The sequence below is a fragment of the Equus przewalskii genome, chromosome 7 (assembly GCF_037783145.1).
Source record: "Equus przewalskii isolate Varuska chromosome 7, EquPr2, whole genome shotgun sequence".
Classification (NCBI taxonomy): Eukaryota; Metazoa; Chordata; class Mammalia; order Perissodactyla; family Equidae; genus Equus; species Equus przewalskii.
The window spans coordinates 58,984,235-59,005,147 of NC_091837.1; the positions used below are offsets into that span (position 1 = coordinate 58,984,235).

A 20,913-nucleotide genomic window follows, 5' to 3' on the forward strand; every position below is an offset into this window, starting at 1 on the left:
GGAAGGGGGTTGGGGGTGGGCATAAGGAGTAAAGGGGAACATTTATGTAGGAACTGACAAATAATACTGTACGACTGAAATTTAACAATGTTAAAAACTATTATGACCTCAATAAAATTTTTTTTAATTTATGTAATTAATACAAGTTGGCATTCACATTAAGATAGATAAATAGGTCAGTGGGACAGAAGAGAGTCCAGAAATGGAACCACACACTCATATATTCAACTGCTTTTTTAAAAAAGTACCAAGCAGTTCTTTGGAAAAAGGAAAGTCTTTTAAGCAAATAATGCTGGATATACTGGATATAGATACTGAAAAAAATGAACCTTGATCCGTACCTCGCATCATATCCCCAGGTTAATTTGATCATGAGGTGTGAGAACCTGCTCCACAGAAGGGGCAGCTTGGCACAGAACATCAGAGCTTGTGCAGGTGGGGAGGGCTTTCATACTGGGGACTGTATTGGTGCAGGATGTTGGAGTTTGAACCTTGACCACCAATCTGCTGCACCCTCCCAATAAAATCCTAACCCTGTATCAGGCTTTCACGCTTTCTCTGCTTCTACATCTGTGCACCTGAGCCCTGATACAAATTTATAATTTCTAATTGTTAGGCCTTCAACATTTCAGGACAACCTTTTCCTTGTTCTGTGTCATTTTTATCTTGAATTCCCTCAATACGTACTCCAAACTTTCACCCTCTCCTCAATACCCATTTCTTTCACTCACAAGAATAAATTTACCTTGTCCTTCATCAAGAAAATTGAAAGTGAACCATATACTTCTTCAACTCTGTCTCTGAGCCCCACCACCCTGAAGTCACTCAGCCAACTAGCAAAAAGCTGTAGAGTCATTGGTTCAATTGCTTTCTTGAAATATCTTCCCGGATGTTCCATAGGCATCTCAAGCTACAGTTAATTTCTCCCACCCTCCCCAAACCTTCTCTGTATTGTTTATCCACAAATAATTCTGCCAATCATCCTCAACTCCTTTTTCTCCCTCGCTTTTCATATTCAAACACGTATCAAGTTCTGCCAATTTTAAATCCTATGTTTTAAGAGCTATCTCCTTTCCATTCCCACTAGTGCTTCTCTATTTCAGACCCTCATCATGTCTTATCAGAGCTGTTTCAGCAGCCTTCCGCTCATCCAGCTTCTTTCAGCCCATTCTCTAAATGGTGCTAGAGTAATTTTTCATAAATTCCTGTTGGATTGTGTCATTTTTCCCCTTAGAGCCTTTCAGTGACTCTGCCTTGCCACACGTCTTGACATGAGAAGCCAAACCTTTCATGATGTGAACTATTCCTATCCTTCTTCATCTTCCACTTCTCCCCAAAATATATGGTGAAGTTTTTCTTGTTGATATATTTGCTTATGCTGTTTTCTTCTGCCTAGAACATATGTCCACCCTTCCTTATCCCCCTGCTTATCCTCCAAAATTTAGTTTGAATTCTTCAGGAATTTCCTTTCCGTTATGTAGATAGAGTTAGAAGCCTTGTCTTCGTGCTCTGATTAATACCCTGTATTCCTGAATCGTAGCATGTATCATATCATATTTAAAAAGATCTGTTTCTCTGTCTCCACCACTAAAATCACTTGGAGAACAGGAACCAGGTCTTGCTCATGTTTGCATATCGAGTGCCTAGCATATATCAAGTGCTCAACAAATAGTTGTTTTCTGTATTTGCCCACCCAGGCCCCATAGCACATAATGAAGCCCACAGAGTGTCCCCTCAATAAATATCTGATGAATATGTAGCCATGCGCCACATAACAACATTTCAGTTTCAGTCAACAACAACCACATATACACCAGTGGTCCCGTAAGATTAGTACCATGTAGCCTAGGTGTGTAGTAGGCTATACCATCTAGGTCTGTGTAAGTACATTCAATGATGTTCATACAATGATGAAATTGCCTAACCACACATTTCTCAAAATGTATCCCCATTGTTAAGCAACACATTACTGTATAAAGGAATGATTGATTTGGCAATTTATTGAACAGGAACAAGGAAAGCAAAAGTTGAGATAACTGATGTTTTTCATATGAGTGACTGAGAGAATCATGGTGTCATTAAATGAGAATAGAAACAGATGAAGGAACTGGTTTCAGGTAAAGATAATGCATTGCTTCATCATGAGTTGGTTTGGGAGGTATGACAAGACATCCCTTCACAATGTTTCACCAGATACTTGGTCAGACGAGCTGTTTTGGAGAGCGCTGTGGGCTGGAAGAATCTCTTTAGAAATCATACCTGAAGGTAGAGTTGTGTGGCAAGGTTCACTGAGAAAGAAGGAAAGGACGGAATCTTCAGGAATGCCTGCATTTAAGAGGAAGGAAGCAGAAGAGTTCCCAGTAAAAGAATATGAGTAGAAGCCTCCTAAAACTAGAAAAACAGTCAAGATCATACGTTATAAAGTCCAAAGAAAAAAGTTTTAAGAAAGGAGCCAATTGCTGTGAAGTGGTCCAGGAACAAACAAGATTGTTGGAAGAGAAAAGGTCACTATATTTGTTCTTCAAAAATTGTTTTAGTAGGCATGTCTGTTAAAATTAATTACTCTTTTATAGAAGTTTGGCAGAGAAGTGAAGGAGAGAGAAGTTGGTAATGTAAAGAAGATGGTAAAAGTTTTTGTTTTTTAATTACAAAAGTACATGCCTATTGGAAGAAATGAAATATTCAGAAGCATATAAATTAAATTATAAAAATCTCTCCCTCAGTCACTCCATTTCTACTTCTCTTCTCTGGTTTGGTATTTATCCATCCAGAAATTAAAAATATTTTTTATATATTTTTGTTTTTACAAAAATGAGATCACATTATACATTCTATTACGGCAAATTGCTTTTTTTTTCTTATTTAATAGTGTTCATTCAGTTTCTTTATGGTAGTATAGAAAACTACCACATTCTTTTTAACGGCTGAAGAGTATTCTTTATGATGGATGTACTGTTGTTTATTTACTCCTCCTATTGAATATTTGCTTTCAGTTTTTCACTGTTACAAATAATTCTGCAATGACCATCCTTAAACAAATATTCTCATGCTGTTGTTTGTGTAGTTATTCTTATGCTGTTGTATATGTAATTCTGTAGGATAACTTCTTAAAAGTAGGATTATTAGGACAGTAGGTGCATTTTTATTTTGTGTTGACAAATCACCCACCAAAAGGCTATACCAATTTTCAGTTCCTTCAGTAAGTGTGTTAAGATGCTGTTGTCCCCACACCCTCACTGACACTAAGTAGTATTATGCTTTCCCACTTAAGGGAAGAGTTTTTGGTTTTAGGTTTAGGTTTTGATTTTTAATGGGAAGTTCAATCCAGTTTATAATCCTAGGAAAGAAACCAGTTGAGAGGAGGAGGAGTTTGTAAATTATAAGAAAAAGAGATTGGGGCCCGCCCGGTGGCTGAGTGGTGAAGTTCGTGTCCTCTGCTTTGGGGGCCTAGGGTTTTGCCGGTTCAGATCCTGGCCACAGACCTAGCACTGCTCATCAAGACATGCTGAGGCAGTGTCCCACACAGTAGAGCCAGAAGGATCTAAAACTACAATATACAGCTATGTAGTGGAGGTCTTTGGGCAGAAGAAGAAAAAAAAGAAAAAGAGATCATTGAGAGGCCGTGGACACAGCATAGGTCAATGGTATCAAGAGTATGAACAAAGGTATAATTTTCTTCTGAGACATTAAAAGGAATAGTAGATGAATAAAGATGGAAATAAATGCAAATGAAAGGAGAAAATTTTAATATAGCCATCTTTATTTTAGGGAAATTAAAAGCCAAGTCCGCTGTTGAGATAGAGGATTCCCAGGATAGGGTTTGGAATAAAGGTACAGAAAAGTTTCTATGTAAAATGGGGTAAAGAAGCAGGAAGCAATCAGTATTGAACGTGATCAGCATTAACTAGTACCGGGAGCTCAGCTGAACAGAGAATGAATGAATTTGGGGGAAGCCAGTTGTCTTGGTCACATTGACTTTTCATTGCATTTGCCTGGGTTTTTGGCTTCTGGGTTGAGGTAAATTTACCTTACATTCACAGTGAGGTAGTTTTATTCTATTTTCCTGTCTCATGAATAAGAAGTTATATGAGCTAAGATATACATCCGCTGATGGGTCCACATGGGAAGTGATCCTGGGTTCTGGTAAAAAAAAATTTTTTAAAGAACGCAAATTTAATATATTGCCTTATGCCCATATAAAGCCATAGTGCCAATAGTTTTTGTTTTCCTTATATCATTCTGAACATAAAGCCATTTAATTTCTTGGTTTTTATTAATAAATTATGATAAGAGCAAACATTATTAAAAATCCTGATCAACACAAATCAGAAGCCCAATACTTTGAAGGGTTTACATAATTTGAATCCTGGTCAAGGGCCATCTGTGATTAGTAATGGATCCAGTAATACTCTATCAACTTGTTCTTATCTAGAGATTACCTCTGCTTCTGGGGAGTTTAAACATCTTAACTTTTGAAATCTTACTTTTTGAGGAAAAGTCCTCTTTTTTTATTTTAATTTTCACATTGTTTATGGGCATGGGGAAGACAAAACCAAAATGTCATGAGTCTGTGGTGAACTTAAGTTAGAAGGAAAAGGCTGGAGGAATAGTAAGGAATATACATCATCAGAACATCTCTCTAAAAAATGAACTGTTATAAGAGAAAATGTGCTAATGGTGGGAACACAGTTTATTAGAAAAGCATATGTGCATTTGTTTATTTTCATTAAAATTCGCTTCACTCCGTATTTGCCTTGTTGACTTTATAATGAAATTATGTGAGGACAGAGACTAATTCTTCCACGTGCGCTATTGTACTACTCCTTACATACTCTAGGTACATAAGAAATATGATAACAATTGAAAATGACAAACACAAATGCATTTTGAAGCAAATTGGTGATATTTTAATCCCGAAGGTTCATTTTTAGTACTTAGAAACATTTTAGTTATGCAAGTCTTATTTTAGCATACTTTTTATTTCTGTAGATATTCTGGTTTTGAGTCATACTCTGTGGCTTTCTTAGCAGTTCATGGATCTGAGTCTCATTTCCCCAGCTCCAAATGTAGGCTTTTTGAAGATAAAGACCATTTACTCTCCAAAATTTTTGTGGCAGGACACAAAATAAACCTTCAGTAAATTATTTAAATTATACTTCAATAAAAGTAAGAAGAAAAAGAAAGTTCTTACTGCCATGGATTGCATTTCAACTCATGCTGAATTTATCTGCCTTTGTGTGATCTGTACCCCCTTCTGTGCTATCCACAGTTCATTCATGTTTGTCCTTTTCAGTTTATTGAAGTCAAAATGTGATGGCTGGCTGCTTGGAACATCACCATCCATCAGAAACTACCCAGAGTCCACTAACAGTGGAGAGAATAGAAGTGAGAAGAAGACAGTTGGGTTTCAGTCACATATGGAAGATGATGCCCTGTGGACATGTCAAAAGAAAGATACATGTCGACCCCAGAGAGGTAAGCTTAGCACATGTAGTAGCAAAATGAGAAACTTTTGGCAGCAGGTGGTTGTTGTTGGCTGTTAGTCGTGAACTCCAGATGATTTCCTACAACCTGAGCATGAGTTACATATGTTACAAACTGACACGTGCCTGCAAGGCCAGAGGTAGCACATCTACCGCGTCAGTGAATTGCATCAGCATTTCTCTTAGAATACTCACGTGAGAAACGACCCAATTTGTCCCTCTTCTTGCAAGCAGCAAACTGTAAGAATTATTCAGCAGTAAGTATGGTCATAGACACAAAATAATGTTCAAAGTGAGTAAAGAGGACAAGAAATTGAACATAAATCTGCTGGGAATATAAATTCTAACTACAGTTAATCAATTAACTGGAAATATGGGGAGAGTGGAGGAGAGGTCATGGATAGTTCTACATTGCGGCTAAAACAAAACCTCATAAGTCCTAAGCATATATTGCCTAGCAGTCTTTTAAGTGCCAATAATTCTTCCTATGATATATGTCATAGATATTTTTAAAGAAATCAATTATAAATAACTGTGTGAAATATTGAGTGAAGCAGTCAAATTTAATTGTTTCCCAGTTGCTTCTGGAGTGGCTTTTGGCTCATTCTCTTCTGGAATTATTGAGGGGAGGACTTTGGAGCAGAGTGGAACAAGTCTGAGGTTCATTGTACAGAAGAGATACGCAGAAGACAAAGGGCCAAAGAAGGTCTTGGAGCCCTCTGCTGCTCATGCCTCTTTCCCAGTCATCTTACTCACAGTCATTAACCCTGATTCCCTTCTTTTTTTTTTTGCTTTTTCTCCCCAAATCCCCCCAGTACATAGTTGTATGTTTTAGTTCTGGGTCTTTCTAGTTGTGTCATGTGGGATGCTGCCTCAGTGTGGCCTGACGAATGGTGCCATGTCTGCGCCCAGGATCCGAACCAGCGAAACCCTGGGCCGCTGAAGCGGAGCATGCAAACTTAACCACTCGGCCACGGGGCCGGCCCCTGATTCCCTTCTTATTTACCTCTTTTTTCACTGGGCTGGCACCTGCCCACCTCTGATCTTAAGAAACCAACTTTTCATAATCTCTCTAGCCACTCTCACATTTATTTATCTGAGCAACGGGCATTGCTTTCTGAGAAGATCTTGCAGGTGTGCTACGCCCTGTCTTTCCTTATCAGCTGCCAGCTTTGTCATGTCTTTTGGTTTTAACTATGATTAATCTAGAAATTGTTTAATCCTCTCCCAGACAATTGAGAGATGATAATTAGTCCAAACTTCAGAAGAGAGGCTATCCACAATTTGAAACAAAAGCAAAAGTACATTTTGTTTGACATGTGGCAGAAGTTCTGCAGACCGCCACTGCCTTTAGGACAACTTAGAACAACTTTTGTCTTTTCAGGCTTTGCTACCAGAAACAAAAATGAAATTGAGGAGCCTCAGTATCCGAGATAGAATCTTCTTTACTTTCTCGGTTAGTAGTCCTTCAGAGATGGGAAACTCTTACTTTGTACTTTGGAGAGTGGAGAAGCAGTCACAATGGGTGTGGTGGTTCTGCTGCAAGACTTAGCGTAGGCTTCTGTTAACAAATTTGTGTTGTATGTCAGCACTAAAATAAAACAGCAAAATGAGAAAAATGTAGTGTAATAGCAAACGGACGAATAACTTCTGGTATTGGTTAAGAGCACAGCAACATTAGAAAGCATCCAGTGAAAAGGCACTTTGATAAAAGCATCATCAGGCCAGTCCTTGCCGCGGTAGAGGTTTAATCTCTCCCAGGCCCAGTTACAGAAGCCAGAAGCCTGGAAAGGGCTTGTGTCCAAAAAAATCAATTTCTAATTTGAAACAAAATCATTTTTGACTAACAGGGGTTCAGAAATGCTGACATTTCAGCACTTTCCGTTGTGCACAGTGAATCCTAATAGTGATTTTATAATGTTGCTCCACCAATCAATTTAACCAAGAGAAAGCTGTTACAATTCTGGCGAAGTTTTCAGGAACAGTTTTCACTGATGGTTTTATTTTTTTCATTAGCTTTTTTTTTTTCCTCTTCCGTTTTTGGGGGGAGGGGTTGTAGTGTTGCAGTGAAGAAAATAGAAACTTTTTCATCTTTTTAAAAGAGTTTTGTTTTAAAATATTCACAGGAATTATTAACTTTTTTTCCTAGTCATTAGAAAGGCTGTCTTGTATTTTTCTCTCATTCTAATTTGGAGCCCTTGGCAGTGGTATACCTGATCATTGAGGTAGCTGAAGCTGCCCCCTGGAGCCATTCTGCCCATTGCAGAGGTTTACACAGATTACAGTACAGGGCAAAGTTGCTGCATTGGCATTTGCTGTGGCACCCACCGAATGGGAGACGGACTTTCCAAGGTGTGCTGCAAGGGTGTGGACACCTGTTTATCATGAGGCTGATGACCTAGCACTAATTGCCTGAGTTACACTGCTCGGTTTAGTATCTCCTTAATTGCTTTCCCCTCTTTAGTGTGTCTGAATTTTTTTAAATTCTTTTCTTATGTTTTATATCTTTTGTTGTCCTTTAATCATAAAGTCCTACATAGGACCTTTACTGCAGGACCATTAATCTTTATTATCAGTCTCCTACTCCTTTACCTCTTGTCTGCTCCTCACTATTCTGTCACCTTTATTAATACTAAACATGTAAAAAAGACACGATTCTTGTCTCAGGAAACAGTGTCATGATTGCAAAAATGTGCACAGTATTGTCAGAATTATGCTTAAAATGTAAATTGTTTTTCAGTCATCAATGCTTGGAAAGTTCTATTTTAGTTGCTTTTGTTGAGCTATGTGGATCAAGGAGACATTGCTTAGGAAAATCTAAACTTGAGTCAAGAACTTTTAAGCCAAAGGCATAAATCTGGAAATACCCAGTCTTCATTTGTCTTTTTTCCTCCCTGTGCAGCAGTGTTTCTATTCTCTCCTAGCTTGCCTAGAACCTCCTCTTCCAGAACCATCACTGATTCTCTTCTATAAGAGCCTTAGAATCTGGGAGCATTTTTTTCCCCTTATGCTGATGGGCTAGCAGAGGCTCTGAGGCCACTGAGCACACACATTCGGGAATCAAAAGCTTAGACCTCGGGGCTTGGCACTACCTGTTCCTAAGTCAGGCTAAAGCCATTCCGAAGCCCAACTACATTTGAAGCTACCTCCTGTCTGTTCCTCTTTCATTGATCTCTGAATCACCTTAAATCTTTGAGAGAGTTTGAGAGAGGCTGAACCTAGAGTAATTTGGCTCTACCTGATAGTATTGACCTTGCCCTTCATTTTGTCTTCGGGTTTTTTAGGTAATATAATATACAGCAGCTGTCATTTGTTGAGGCTCCCTGAGGAGCTCCCAAACACATTTTTCTTTCACTGGAAGAGGATTCTTGTAGACTCATCTGAAGTGAGGAATAATCTCTGAAGCTCCTAGTTGTTCCTCTAAATGAGCCTGTGCTTGCAATGATGTGAGTGTTCTTTGTAACCCATAATGGATTGACATAGGTGACGTGATTAAAGAAATAAACAACAGGGCCAGCTCCATTCCCTAGTGGTTAAGTTTGGCACGCTCCGCTTCAGCAGCTTGGGTTCGGTTCCTGGGCATGGACTTACAACACTTGTCAGCGGCCATGCTGTTGTGGTGACCCACATACAAAATAGAAGAAGATTGCCACAGATCTTAGCTTAGGGTGGATCTTCCTCAAGTGAAAAAGAGGACGATTGGCAACAGATGGTACCTCAGAATGAATCTTCCTCAGCAAAAAATTAAAAAGTAAACAAGTTGGAGTATCCAAAGTACAGAAACTATTTCCATCTTGCCTCTAAGGAACATTTACTTATGTGTCTTTTATTATTAGCATCATTGTTATTATTATATGTTCAATCACTGGAAAAGGTACCACAATATGTTACTACTGATTTCCAGAAGTCTCAGGTAAAAGGTTCGTTAAGTTGATGCCTTTATCAACAGAACACAGAAGACAAGCATAGTACAGGACTATGAATAAACCCAGACATGTAGATTAAATTGTTCTGCCCAGTTCACTCAAAAAAGGAATTCAAATGCAAGAGACTAGCATTAAGAGTTGAAGTGGCTGGGACCAGCCTGGTGGTATAGTGGTTAAGTTCGCATGCTCCACTTTGGTGGCCCAGGGTTCATGGGTTTGGTTCCTGGACACAGACCTACACACCACTCATCAAGCTATGCTGTGGTGGCATTCCACATACAAAAAATGAAGGACGATTGGCACAGATGTCAGCTCAGGGACAGTCTTCCTCAAGCAAAAAGAGGAAGATTGGCAGCAGATGTTATCTCAGTGCCAATCTTCCTCACCAAAAAAAAAAAAGAGTTGAAGTTGCTATATATGGAATATATATTGTCCTTTAAACCAGAGGTTCTACATTTTCCATCCTCTACAATAGAAAGAAGTATCTCAAAATACTATATAATTTACTTATTTTTTTTAATTTTTATTGAGTTAATGATAGGTTACAATCTTGTGAAATTTCAGTTGTACATTATTGTTTGTCAGTCGTGTTGTAGGTGCACCCTTTCACCCTTTATGCCCACCCCCAACCCCATCTATCCCCTCGTAGCCACTAAACTGTTCTCTTTGTCTACATTTTGTTTTTTTAAGTCTTTATTTTTTTCCTTTTTCTCCCCAAAGCCCCCCGGTACATAGTTGTATATTCTTCATTGTGGGTCCTTCTAGTTGTGGCATGTGGGACGCTGCCTCAGCGTGGTCTGATGAGCAGTGCCATGTCCGTGCCCAGGATTCGAACCAACGAAACACTGGGCCGCCTGCAGCGGAGCGTGCGAACTTAACCACTCGGCCACGGGGCCAGCCCCTCTTTGTCTATATTTTTAAATTCCTCATATGAGTGGAGTCATACAGAGATTGTCCTTCTCTAACTGGCTTATTTCACTTAACATAAGAAGTATCTCAAAATACTATATAATTTACTTGTTTTTTATATCTTGTGTCTTCTCCCACTAGAATATAAGCATTCCCTGTGTTCGTTGTTGTATCCCCATCTCCTAGAATGTTCTTTAATATCTGATAGGTGTTCATTATATATTTGTTAAATGAATTAATATAACATATGTATTGATTTTTCTTTATATGTTATTGCCCTGTTTTCCCACAAAAAGGATCTAATCAGTTAAACCTTTTGACCTCATTGCCTGCAATAATTTAGTGATTTAAGAAATGTATATACTTGTCCCTTCAAAGTCCTTACGGTGACTGATTTGTAATATCAAAGAGATAGCAATAGAGTGGGGTCTTAAAAACAGCAACACCTTGAGAGTCAAGAAAACTGGAGGGTTTTTTTCATTTCCTTTTATTCTAGTTGAAATTTAATTTATATACAATAAAATTGCATATATCTTAAGTGTACAGTTTGATAAACTTTGACAGTTGTATATACCCAGGGAAGCACCACCCAATTAAGATATAGTATACTTCTGTTATTCACCAGGGTTTCCTCTGGTTCCTTTCCTGTTGTTCCCTGCTGAGGCCTCTCTCCTTGGCTTGCAGACGACTGTCTTATTGTGTCCTCACAAGGCTTTTTTGCTGTGAGCGTGCATCCCTGGCCTGTCTTCCGCTTCTTAAAGGGACACCAGTCATATTGGATTAGGGCCCACCCGTATGACCTTGTTTAGTCTTGATTACCTCCTTAAGGGCCCTCTCTCCAAATATAGTCGCATTCTGAAGTATACTAGAAGTTAGGACTTCAACATATAAATCTGGGAGGGAGCACAATTCAGTTCATAACAACTACTTTCTTTCTAATCTTTATGCCTTTTATTCTCTTTCTTATCTCATTATACTCTCTAAGACTTCCATTACAATGTAGAAGAAAATGGTAAAAGTGGACTTCCTTGCTTTGTTCCTGATCTCATAGAGAAAGTGTACAGTCTTTCATCAAGTAGGATTTTAGCTGTAGGTTTTTGGTAAATGCTTTTTGTCAAGTTATGAAAGTTCCCACCTCGTCGGCTGAGAATCCTTATCATAATGAATGTTGAATTTCATCAAATCTTTTTTCTGTACCTATTGGGATAATCATGTGTTTTCTTCTATATTCTGTTAATTTGATGAGTTACGCTGCCTGGGAAATATTGGTGTGTAACATCCTTTTTTCGTAATGACCTTGTCAGGTTTTGGTATCAGAGTTATGCTAGTGTCATAAATGAGTGAGGAGAATGTCAGCAAAAATGGCAGAGTAGGGACTTCCAGGAGCTTGTTCCTCCCCAGAAACACTGAAAAACCTGGCGAAAACTGTCAGTCAACCTTATCAGAACTCCAGAAGACAGTGAAAGATTTACAGAAACCAAGCAAATGCTTGACCAGGAAAAAGGCCACTGAAACATAGTAGGAGAACTTGTGGAGTTTTAATTTAGCCTTGCTCTTCTCTCTTCCCCAGCAGAGCAGCAGAATGTAAGCTGGCAGCCCAAGTTCCAGGTGTGAGGACTTGGACCCAGAGGAAGCAGAGCAGACCTTGTTCTCAAGGAATTATGCTTGTTCTAGTCAACATTGTACTGGAAGTGCTAGCCAGAGCAAAATGGCAAGAAAAAGAAATAAAATGCATCCCAACTGGAAAGGAAGAAGTTAAAGTAGCTGTATTAGCAGATGACATGATTTTATGTATAGAAAATCCTAGAAAATGCACAACAAACTATTAGAGCTAATTGCACAAAAAACTCTTAGAGCTAATGAATTCAGCAAAGTTGCAGGATAGAATTCAACACACAAAAGTCAGTTGTGTTTCTATACATTAGTAATGAACTACTGGAAAAGAAATTAAGAAAACCATTCCATTTATAATGGCATCAAAACAATAAAATACACTAGCAATAAATTTAACCAAGAGTGCAAGACTGGTATGCCAAACAGTACAAAACGTTGCTGAAACAGCTTACAGAGGACCTAAGTAAATGGAAAGACATGGATTTGAGGACTTAATATTGCTAAGATGGCAAAACTCCCCAAAGCAACCTACAGATGCAATGCAATCCCTACTCAAATCCCAAAAACATTTTTTGCAGAAATGGAAAGACCAATCCTTAAATTCATATAAAATTGCAAGGGTCTCCAAATGGCCAATATAATCTTGAAAAAGAGGAAGAAAGTTAGAAGGCTGACACTTTCTGACTTTAAAACTTACTACAAAGCTGTAGTAATCAAAACTATGTGGTACTGGCATAGGTTATTTAGAGAGATCAGTGGAATAGAATTGAGCATCCAGAAATAAACCCATACATCTCTGGCCAATTAATGTTTGACGGGAGCACCAAGACAATTCAATAGGGAAATAATAATCTTTTCAGCAAATGGTGCAGAGACAACTAGATATCCACATGCAAAAGAAAAACGAAGTTGATCCATCATTTATGTATCTCACACCATATAGAAAAATTAACTCAAAATTAATCAAAGACCTAAAAATAAGAGTTAAAACTATAAAACTCATTGGAGAAAACATAGGTATAGCTCTGTAGATCTCTGTGACCTTGGATAAGGCTATGGTTTTTCAGATATGGCACCAAAAACAGGAGCAAACAAAGGGAAAAAAATAGAACTTAGTGAAAATTAAAAATTTTTGGCATCAAAGAACACTAATGGTGGAATGAAAAGACAAACTATAAAATGGGGTGAAAACTTGCAAATCATTTATCTTATATGGGTCTAGTATCCAGAATATATAAAGAACTTTTACAGCTCAACAACAAAAAGTCAAATAACCCAATTAAAAACTGAGCAGAGAACTTGAGTAGACATTTCTCCTAAAAAAACATGCAAGTGGCAAATAAGCACATGAAAAGATGTGCAACGTCACTAATCATTACGGAAATCCAGATTAAAACCACAATGAGACACCGCTTCACACCCACTAGGATTGTTATGATTTTTAAAATGGAAAATAACAAGGTGGAGAGGATGTGGAACAATCATAGCCCTCATAAGTTTCTCGTGGGACCAAAATAATGGAGCCATTGTGGAGAACAATTTGGCAGTTCCTCAATAAGTTAAACATAGAATTACCATGTGACCCATCAATTCCTCTCAGAGGTGTGTACCCAAAATAATTGACACCAGATGTTCAGACAAAATCTTGTACACAAATGTTCATAGCGGCCCCATTTAAGTATCCAAAACGTAGGAACAGCCCAAATGTCCATCAACAGATGAATGGATAAACAAAATGTAATGTATCCATACAATGGAATATTATTTAACCATAAGAAGGAATGAAGCGTTTTTTTTTTTCTTGCTCAGGAAGATTTGGCCTGAGCTAACATCTGTTGCCAATCTTTCTCTTTTTGTATGTGAGCCGCCACCACAGCATGGCCACTAACAGACAAGTGGTGTAGGCCTGCGCCTGGGAACAGAAACCGGGCCACTGAAGCAGAGTGCACTGAACTTAACAACCAGGCCACCAGAGTGGCCTGAAGGAATGAAGTTTTGATACATGCTACAATATGGATGAACCTTGAAAACATTATACTAAGTAAAGGAAGCCAGACACAAAAGGCCACATGTTGTTTGATTCCATTTATATGAAATATCCAGAACAGACAGAGCAGAGTAGTGGTTACCAGGGGCTCAGGGGAAGGGGAAAATGGAGAATGACTGCTTTATTAGTACAGGGTTTCTGTTTGGAGTGATGAAAAAGTTCTGGAACTAGATAGTGGTGATGGTTGTACAACATTATGAATATACCTATTGTCACTGAATTGTACACATTAAAATGGTTAAAATGGTAAATGTATATTTTACCACAATTTTTAAAAAATGAGTCAGGAAGTATTTTTTCCTTCTCTGTTTTCTGAAATAGTTTGTGCAAGATTGGTGTTACTTCTTCCTTAACTGTCTGATAGAATTCACCATTGAAACGTCTGGCCTGGAGCTGTTGCTTTTCTTGTTGTTAGTGTTGATGGTGATGTTGTGTATGTATGAATTTTCTTATTTTGGATTTTATTTTGTGTGCAAAAGATTTTAAATACAGATTCATTTTCTGTAATAGAGGCTGGACTATTCAGATTTATTTCTTTTTGTGTTCAATTGTGATAAGTTTTGTTTTCCATGGAATTTGCTCATTTCATCTAAGTTGAATTTATTGGCATAAAATTGTTTATAACATGCTTTTTCTTTAATGACCTTAGCATCTGTATTGATATCCTTCTTTCATCTGATAGTCGTAATTTGTGGTTTTCTCTCTTGATCAGTTTCAGTAGGGGATTATTGATTTTACTGAATTTTTGGAAAAAAAAACAGCTTTTGCTTTTTCTTGATTTTTCTCTATTGTGTTTGTTTTCTATTCCATTGATTCTTATTCTTATTTTTATTATTTACTTTGTACTAATTTGGGTTTAATTTGCTCTTTTTTTCTAGCTTCTTAAGTTGGAAGCTTAAATCATTGATTTTAAATCATCTGTTCTAATATACGTATGTAAAACTATAACTTTCTCTCTAACCATTGCTTCAGCTGCATCCCACAAATTATGATAGGTTGTGTTTTCATTATCATTCTTGTGTTAGCAAGATGAAAGCACCAGGAATGCCTGTCTGCTGGTCAGAGTGGAAATTCGTACAACCACTTTGGAAAACAGGTTGGCATTACTTATTAAAGATAAACAACAAATACATTACATCCTAGTGATTCTGTCTCTAGGTATATATACTAGAGAGAATCTCATACACACAGTGATTAACTTACAGATAGGTTCATAACAGCTATATTCAGTTAGGATACGCTAAACTATGGTAACAAGTGGGCAGAAAAAATCAATGGCTTAAAGAATAAGAAATTTCTTTCTTTCCTCTGTAACAGTCCAGGGTAGGAGTTCAAGTTGACAGCAGCTCTGATTCAAGGAATGATGGCTCTGCCATCTTTGTTTGCCTTCCAAGATCACCTTGAGCATTACAACAACACAGGGGTTGACAAACTTGGTCCAAGTCCGAATCTGGCCCACTGCTTGTTTTTGTAAATAAAGTTTTATTGCACATCTATTTCCATTTTTTATATATTGTCTGTGGCTGCTTTCATGCTATAATAGCAGAGTTGAATAGTTACAACAGGAGCAGGATGGCCCACAAAAGCCTAGTGTATTTACTATCTGACGCTTTACAGAAAACTGTTTGTTGACCCTTCCATAGCAGGCCAGGAAGGAGGAGGAAGGGTATGGAAGAGTACACGTGGAAGGTTTTTATAGGACAGGCCTGAAGTGGACATATAACATCCACTAATTTTCCACCTGACCACACATAATTGCAAGGAGGATTGGGAGATATAGTCTAGCTGTGTGCCCAGAAAGAAGGGAAGAGTGCATTCTAGTGGATAATTGGCAGCCTCTGTGACAGGAGCATTCTTCATAATAGCCCCAAACCGGAAACACTCCAGACGTCCATCAACAACAGAATGGATAAAAAGTCATAAATGCATGCAATGGAATATTATATGGCAAAGAAAACAAACTGCAGCCACGTAAATCATCAACATAGATAAATCTCACAGACATAATATTGAGCAAAAGAAGTCTTAAAAAGACTTCTATTTTTATAAAGTTCAAAAGCAGCAAAACTAAATCACATTTTTGGGATGCATATGTAAATTATGAAACTATAGAGAATAGGAAAGAAATAATTATGAGAATAGTGGCTGGCTCCTGGAGGCAAGAAGAGGTTGTACTTGGGGATGGATATTGATGATGCTTCCAGGTAGCAATGCTGCCACTACTTTATTTCTTGATCTGAAGATGGGTTATGCTGGTATTTTCTTTATCATTTCTTCTTCTTCTTCTTCTTCTTCTTCTCCCTCCTCCTCCTTTCTTCTCCTCCTCCTTCTTTCTTCTCCTTCTTTTTTTGGTGAGGAAGATTGGCCCTGAGCTAACATCTGTTGCCAGTCTTCCTCTTTTTTTTTTGCTTACTGTTCCTGAGCTAACATCCATGCCAGTCTTCCTCTGTTTCATGTGTGGGACACCGCCACAGCTAGGCTTGATGAGTAGTGTGTAGGTCCACACCCAGGATCCAAACCCGCAAACCCTGGGCTGCTGAAGTGGAGCACATGAACTTAACTATGCCACTGGGCTGGCCCCTATCATTTCTTCTTTAAACTAAATTGAATGTATAATATGGCTTAGCTATTTTTAAAATGCAAAATAAAACAAGGGGCCCAGAAACAGAGTTTTCCTAAACATTAAACTCTAAGAAGTTGTCTTATCATGAGATATTGATTGACAAGCAGGCTATATGTAATTAGGGCATGACCCATTATGTTCTATTCCATCTGTGTGTGCAAAAATATATATGTATGTGTATTTACATATATTCACATATATTTACATGTATTCACATATATTTACATATATAAACATATACATTTATATATGAAATTTATCAGCCTAATGGATGATATTTTTACCAAGACTTTTATTTTTAAAATGTATGTTGTCTGTGTGTATGTGTATAAATAAGAGGGATATGTCATTCTATGAATATGCATAACTGTATGTAATTGTTGGTATACTTAACATTAAATCAAATTTCATAGAAGGAACGAGTATAATTAAAAATTGATATATAGCTTCCTGGAAACTTAATGAGGAATAGAGTTTACAGAATTAAGAAAAAGAATCAACTTGCCCTATGCCTTAGAGCAATCATTCTTAATTTTGAGGGGGGCCCATACCCTTTCAGAATTTGATGAAATCTGTGGTCCCTTTCCCCAGAAAAATGAACGAGCACATCTACACATGTTATTGTGCCTGCAATTGTGAGGGATTTGCACACATGAAGTCCATCTGTGGATTCCATAGAAGTCCCTGGATTCTCTGCTGAAAGTCCTTCTTTACATTGTCCCTGTCAAATGTCAACTGTCTCAACCAAACTTTTGACAGAGAGGTCAAAACAGAATAAATAAGACTAATGTTCAGTTCTTCCAGAATAGTGACTAAGAAGATATTTCTATTCTGTCACTACCAGGCATTTCTTCTCCCCTCTCGAGAGCTCACCTGCAAATCCCTCTCAGTTGTTTCTACTCCTGTTTGCCCATTTTTATTTCCCCTCGCATCACCCAGGATTCTACGCAGATAATTGATGTAGCAGTGAACTGCTTTACCTGCGTCTCTTCTTTCTGTTCGACTCTGTTCTAAATTCTGCCACAAGAGTAATCTCTCCTGAGACCAGTTTGCTTTTTTTAATTGTTGTTACTGTTTTGTTTTAGTTTTGAGGCCAACTAGCACAGTGTTTGAGAGTTTACAGTACAGAGTCATGGACCTTGATTGAATTCAAAACCCAGCCTCAGGGGCCGGCCCCATGGCCGAGTGGTTAAGTTCCAGCACTCCGCCTCGGTGGCCCAGGGTTTTGCCGGTTCAGACTCTGGGCTCAGATGTGGCACCACTCATCAGGCCACGCTGAGGCAGCATCATGCATAGCACAACCAGAGGCGTTCACAACTAGAATCTACAACTGTATGCCACGGGAGCTTTGGGGAGAAGAAGGAAAAAAAAACGAAGATTGGCAACAGATGTTAGCTCAGGTGCCAATGTTTAAAAAAAGAAAGAAAAAAACCCTAGCCTTGTTCTTACTAGCCATGTGATATGGGACGTGCTGCTTGCCCTTTCACAGTTTCCACTTCCTTATCTATTAAATGAGGACAGTAATTTAAGGACTGATGTAAGGATTAATGAGATAATGCATGTAAAGTGATTTAAAGTGATTAGCAAGGTACAAGGACGTAGTGATGCTCAATAAATATTTCCTGAATACATTAAATATTTAGCCTTGAGACTTTTAATTTAATGCTTTTGCTAATTCCATGCCCCTTATTCCTTCTTATCAAAACTGTACCTCCTGCATCAAATCTTCCCTAATCCTATAGCCAGATATAATCTCTCCTACTTCTTTTTTTTTAAATACCAGTTTCTTTTTTCTTCCTTTTTTTTCTTTTTGCTGAAGAAGATTCACCCTGAGCTAACATCTGTTATCAATCTTCCTCTTTTTGTATGTGAGCTGCCACCACAGCATGGCCACTGACAGATGAGTAGTGTAGGTCCATGCCGAGGAACCAAACCCAGGCCACTGAAGCAGAGCACGCCATACTTAATCACTAGGCCACTGGGGCTGGCCCTCTCCCACTTCTTAATTCCTTAAACTTTTTATACTATTTATTATGGCAGTATAACATAATGGTGAAAACTCTGGGATCAGATTGTCTGGACATGGATGCTGCCTCCGTCACTTACTAGCTTTGTGACCTTGGGCAGATCATGTAAGTTCCCTATGCCTTATTTTTCTTATCTGTAAATTAGATATAAAAAATAGTATCTATCACAAAGGGTTTTTATGAGGATAAATATAACTAATTTCTAGAAATGGCAAAACTGTAGAGATAGAGCTAGAAGGGGATAGAAACAGACCACACAGGGAGAAGGGACTGACTACAAATGGGCATGAGGGAACTTTTGGGAGTGAGGAAATATTCTAAAACTGGATTGTAAAAGTAAGTAAATACCATGACAAAAATTTTTAAAACTGGGTTGTGGCCATAATTTCATAGCTGTATAAATGTACTACTATTTGTCAAACTGTACACTTAAGATGATTAAATTTTATGGTATTCAAATTATACCTTAATGAAGCTGTTTTTAAAAAAAGAGTATATAGTATAGGGAAAAGGCTTGGAACAGTACCAGGCACATAGTGAGGGTCCTGTCTGTTGGCTGTTATTATTATCTGATACTGCCTTGGGTTATTTGTGATTCTTTACCAGATTTTCCAGAGTATCTCGGTTTCTTACTCTCACACCGTCCTTCCCCTCCCCCTAGACTAAGCCTGAGCTCAATCCTGGCATCAGGATTGCCCATCATTAGGCCCTCAGGAAATATTCACTGACTGAGTGCACTGTGTGGAGTCTGAGTCTAGTATGAGAATCTACAGGTTTGGGTTGAGGGTCCCACAGGTTTGGGTATACAAAGAGGACCGAACTGTGCATTTAGATGGCTGGTCTTTTACATCTGTACATAATAGAGAACAGTCAATATTGAGTACAGCTTTTGAATACCAAGGATCGTGGTAATTGTTCTGATGCTATTCTCTGTAGATGTAAGACTCTTGCTTTCTCTAGGCCTGATTTTCTCTAGTCACACCTAAACTGTGCCATTCCCAGAGATAGCATACGGTATTCTTGGCATTTTAAGGTCTGGTATTCCCAACACACCAAAGCTGTCTTTGTGTTATTTGAATATTCGTCCTTTCCTCAAAGAAATAGTGACTCTTCCCAAATAACTTTAAGCAGCCTGGGCAATAGTTTCCCAGGAACCACAAGAAAATTGTGAATGAGATTCTTATAGTTTTCCAAGAAAAAAACTGTAATATTTTGTGTTGTTTGGAAAATAATATTAAAAAGAGGGAGAAAGAGAAGGAGAAACTTATTATTATTATTAAAAATAATAATAATTAGAAAACAAACAAAAAATCGTTTTTTCTCTATCCCATCTTATTTAGCACCCCAGAACAGAAAAGGAATTATCAACTAAACATTGCCTGTTAGAAAGCAACAGAGGCCACAGCAGCCCTGGAATGAATGGTTAGCTGAGCATCTCTTCCAGTAGGACACTGGTTTTAGCCCAACGCATAGTTCTTTAAAAGAAACCTTCTAGATTTATGTCTACCTTGAAAGTTTTGGGGGGAGGATCAATTTAATTTGGGGTGTGTGGAGATACAAACTGCTGGAATTTTATATTTTGTCAAAGAGAAGAAAAGTCTTTTCTTATGGTAGTTAAAGGGAACAAAATAAAGCAATCTACCTTCTTGGGCGTTTTCACAGTAAACCCAAATCAGCAGGAATATGATAGCCCATCCAGTTTAAAGACAAAATCTCTCAGTTAGTCCGTTATTGCACAAATGTACTTTTTTAAAACAGGATAATGTGGATTTCTGATGTTTACACAACCAAAACAACCCACTGAGTTTTCCATCTGCTATTGTTTCATTTTAGGGGGAAATAATGGCTTACTTTGAAAGCTTGGGGATTCCTATCATCTCTAATATATTACTCAGATTGGACTTTTCCAGTTCCTTTTATTGAATGCCCAAATCATTTCCCTTATTGTTCACACAGGGACAACAACAGGAGTTAGAAAAGATGCATCCACATCTCCTATGGCAACAGGAAACCAAAAGGAACTTGTAACCACAACCACATCACCATTCCAACACAACTCCTCCCGGTAAGCCTCAGGGATCCTTTGCTTTAACATTTTCTGGATAAGAGCAGTTTTTGAGGTTTATTTGATAAGGAGTGGGAAAATCTTAATGGCTGTTACTTGGGAGAGAGGCGCTTATTTGGAAGCATCTAGATTTGGCCAGGTGGAACTCATGGAACCCTTTCCTTTACACCTGCCCTTTTTTAACTGATAATGGTAATTGGCAAGGATTTCCAAGGAAAC

At 38.1% G+C, this 20,913-nt stretch overlaps 1 protein-coding gene across 19 annotated transcripts in view; it reads left to right on the top strand.

Annotated features, from left to right (window-relative positions):
- KIAA1328 (KIAA1328 ortholog) overlaps positions 1-20,913 on the top strand; it is a 342,992-nt gene that overhangs the window by 275,209 nt on the left and 46,870 nt on the right. For all 19 annotated transcript variants that reach the window (XM_070629993.1, XM_008537390.2, XM_070629998.1 and 16 more), the window contains 2 exons: positions 5,294-5,475; positions 20,586-20,694. In XM_070629993.1, the coding sequence (XP_070486094.1) occupies positions 5,294-5,475; positions 20,586-20,694 (291 nt within the window). The remainder of the gene's footprint in view (positions 1-5,293; positions 5,476-20,585; positions 20,695-20,913) is intronic.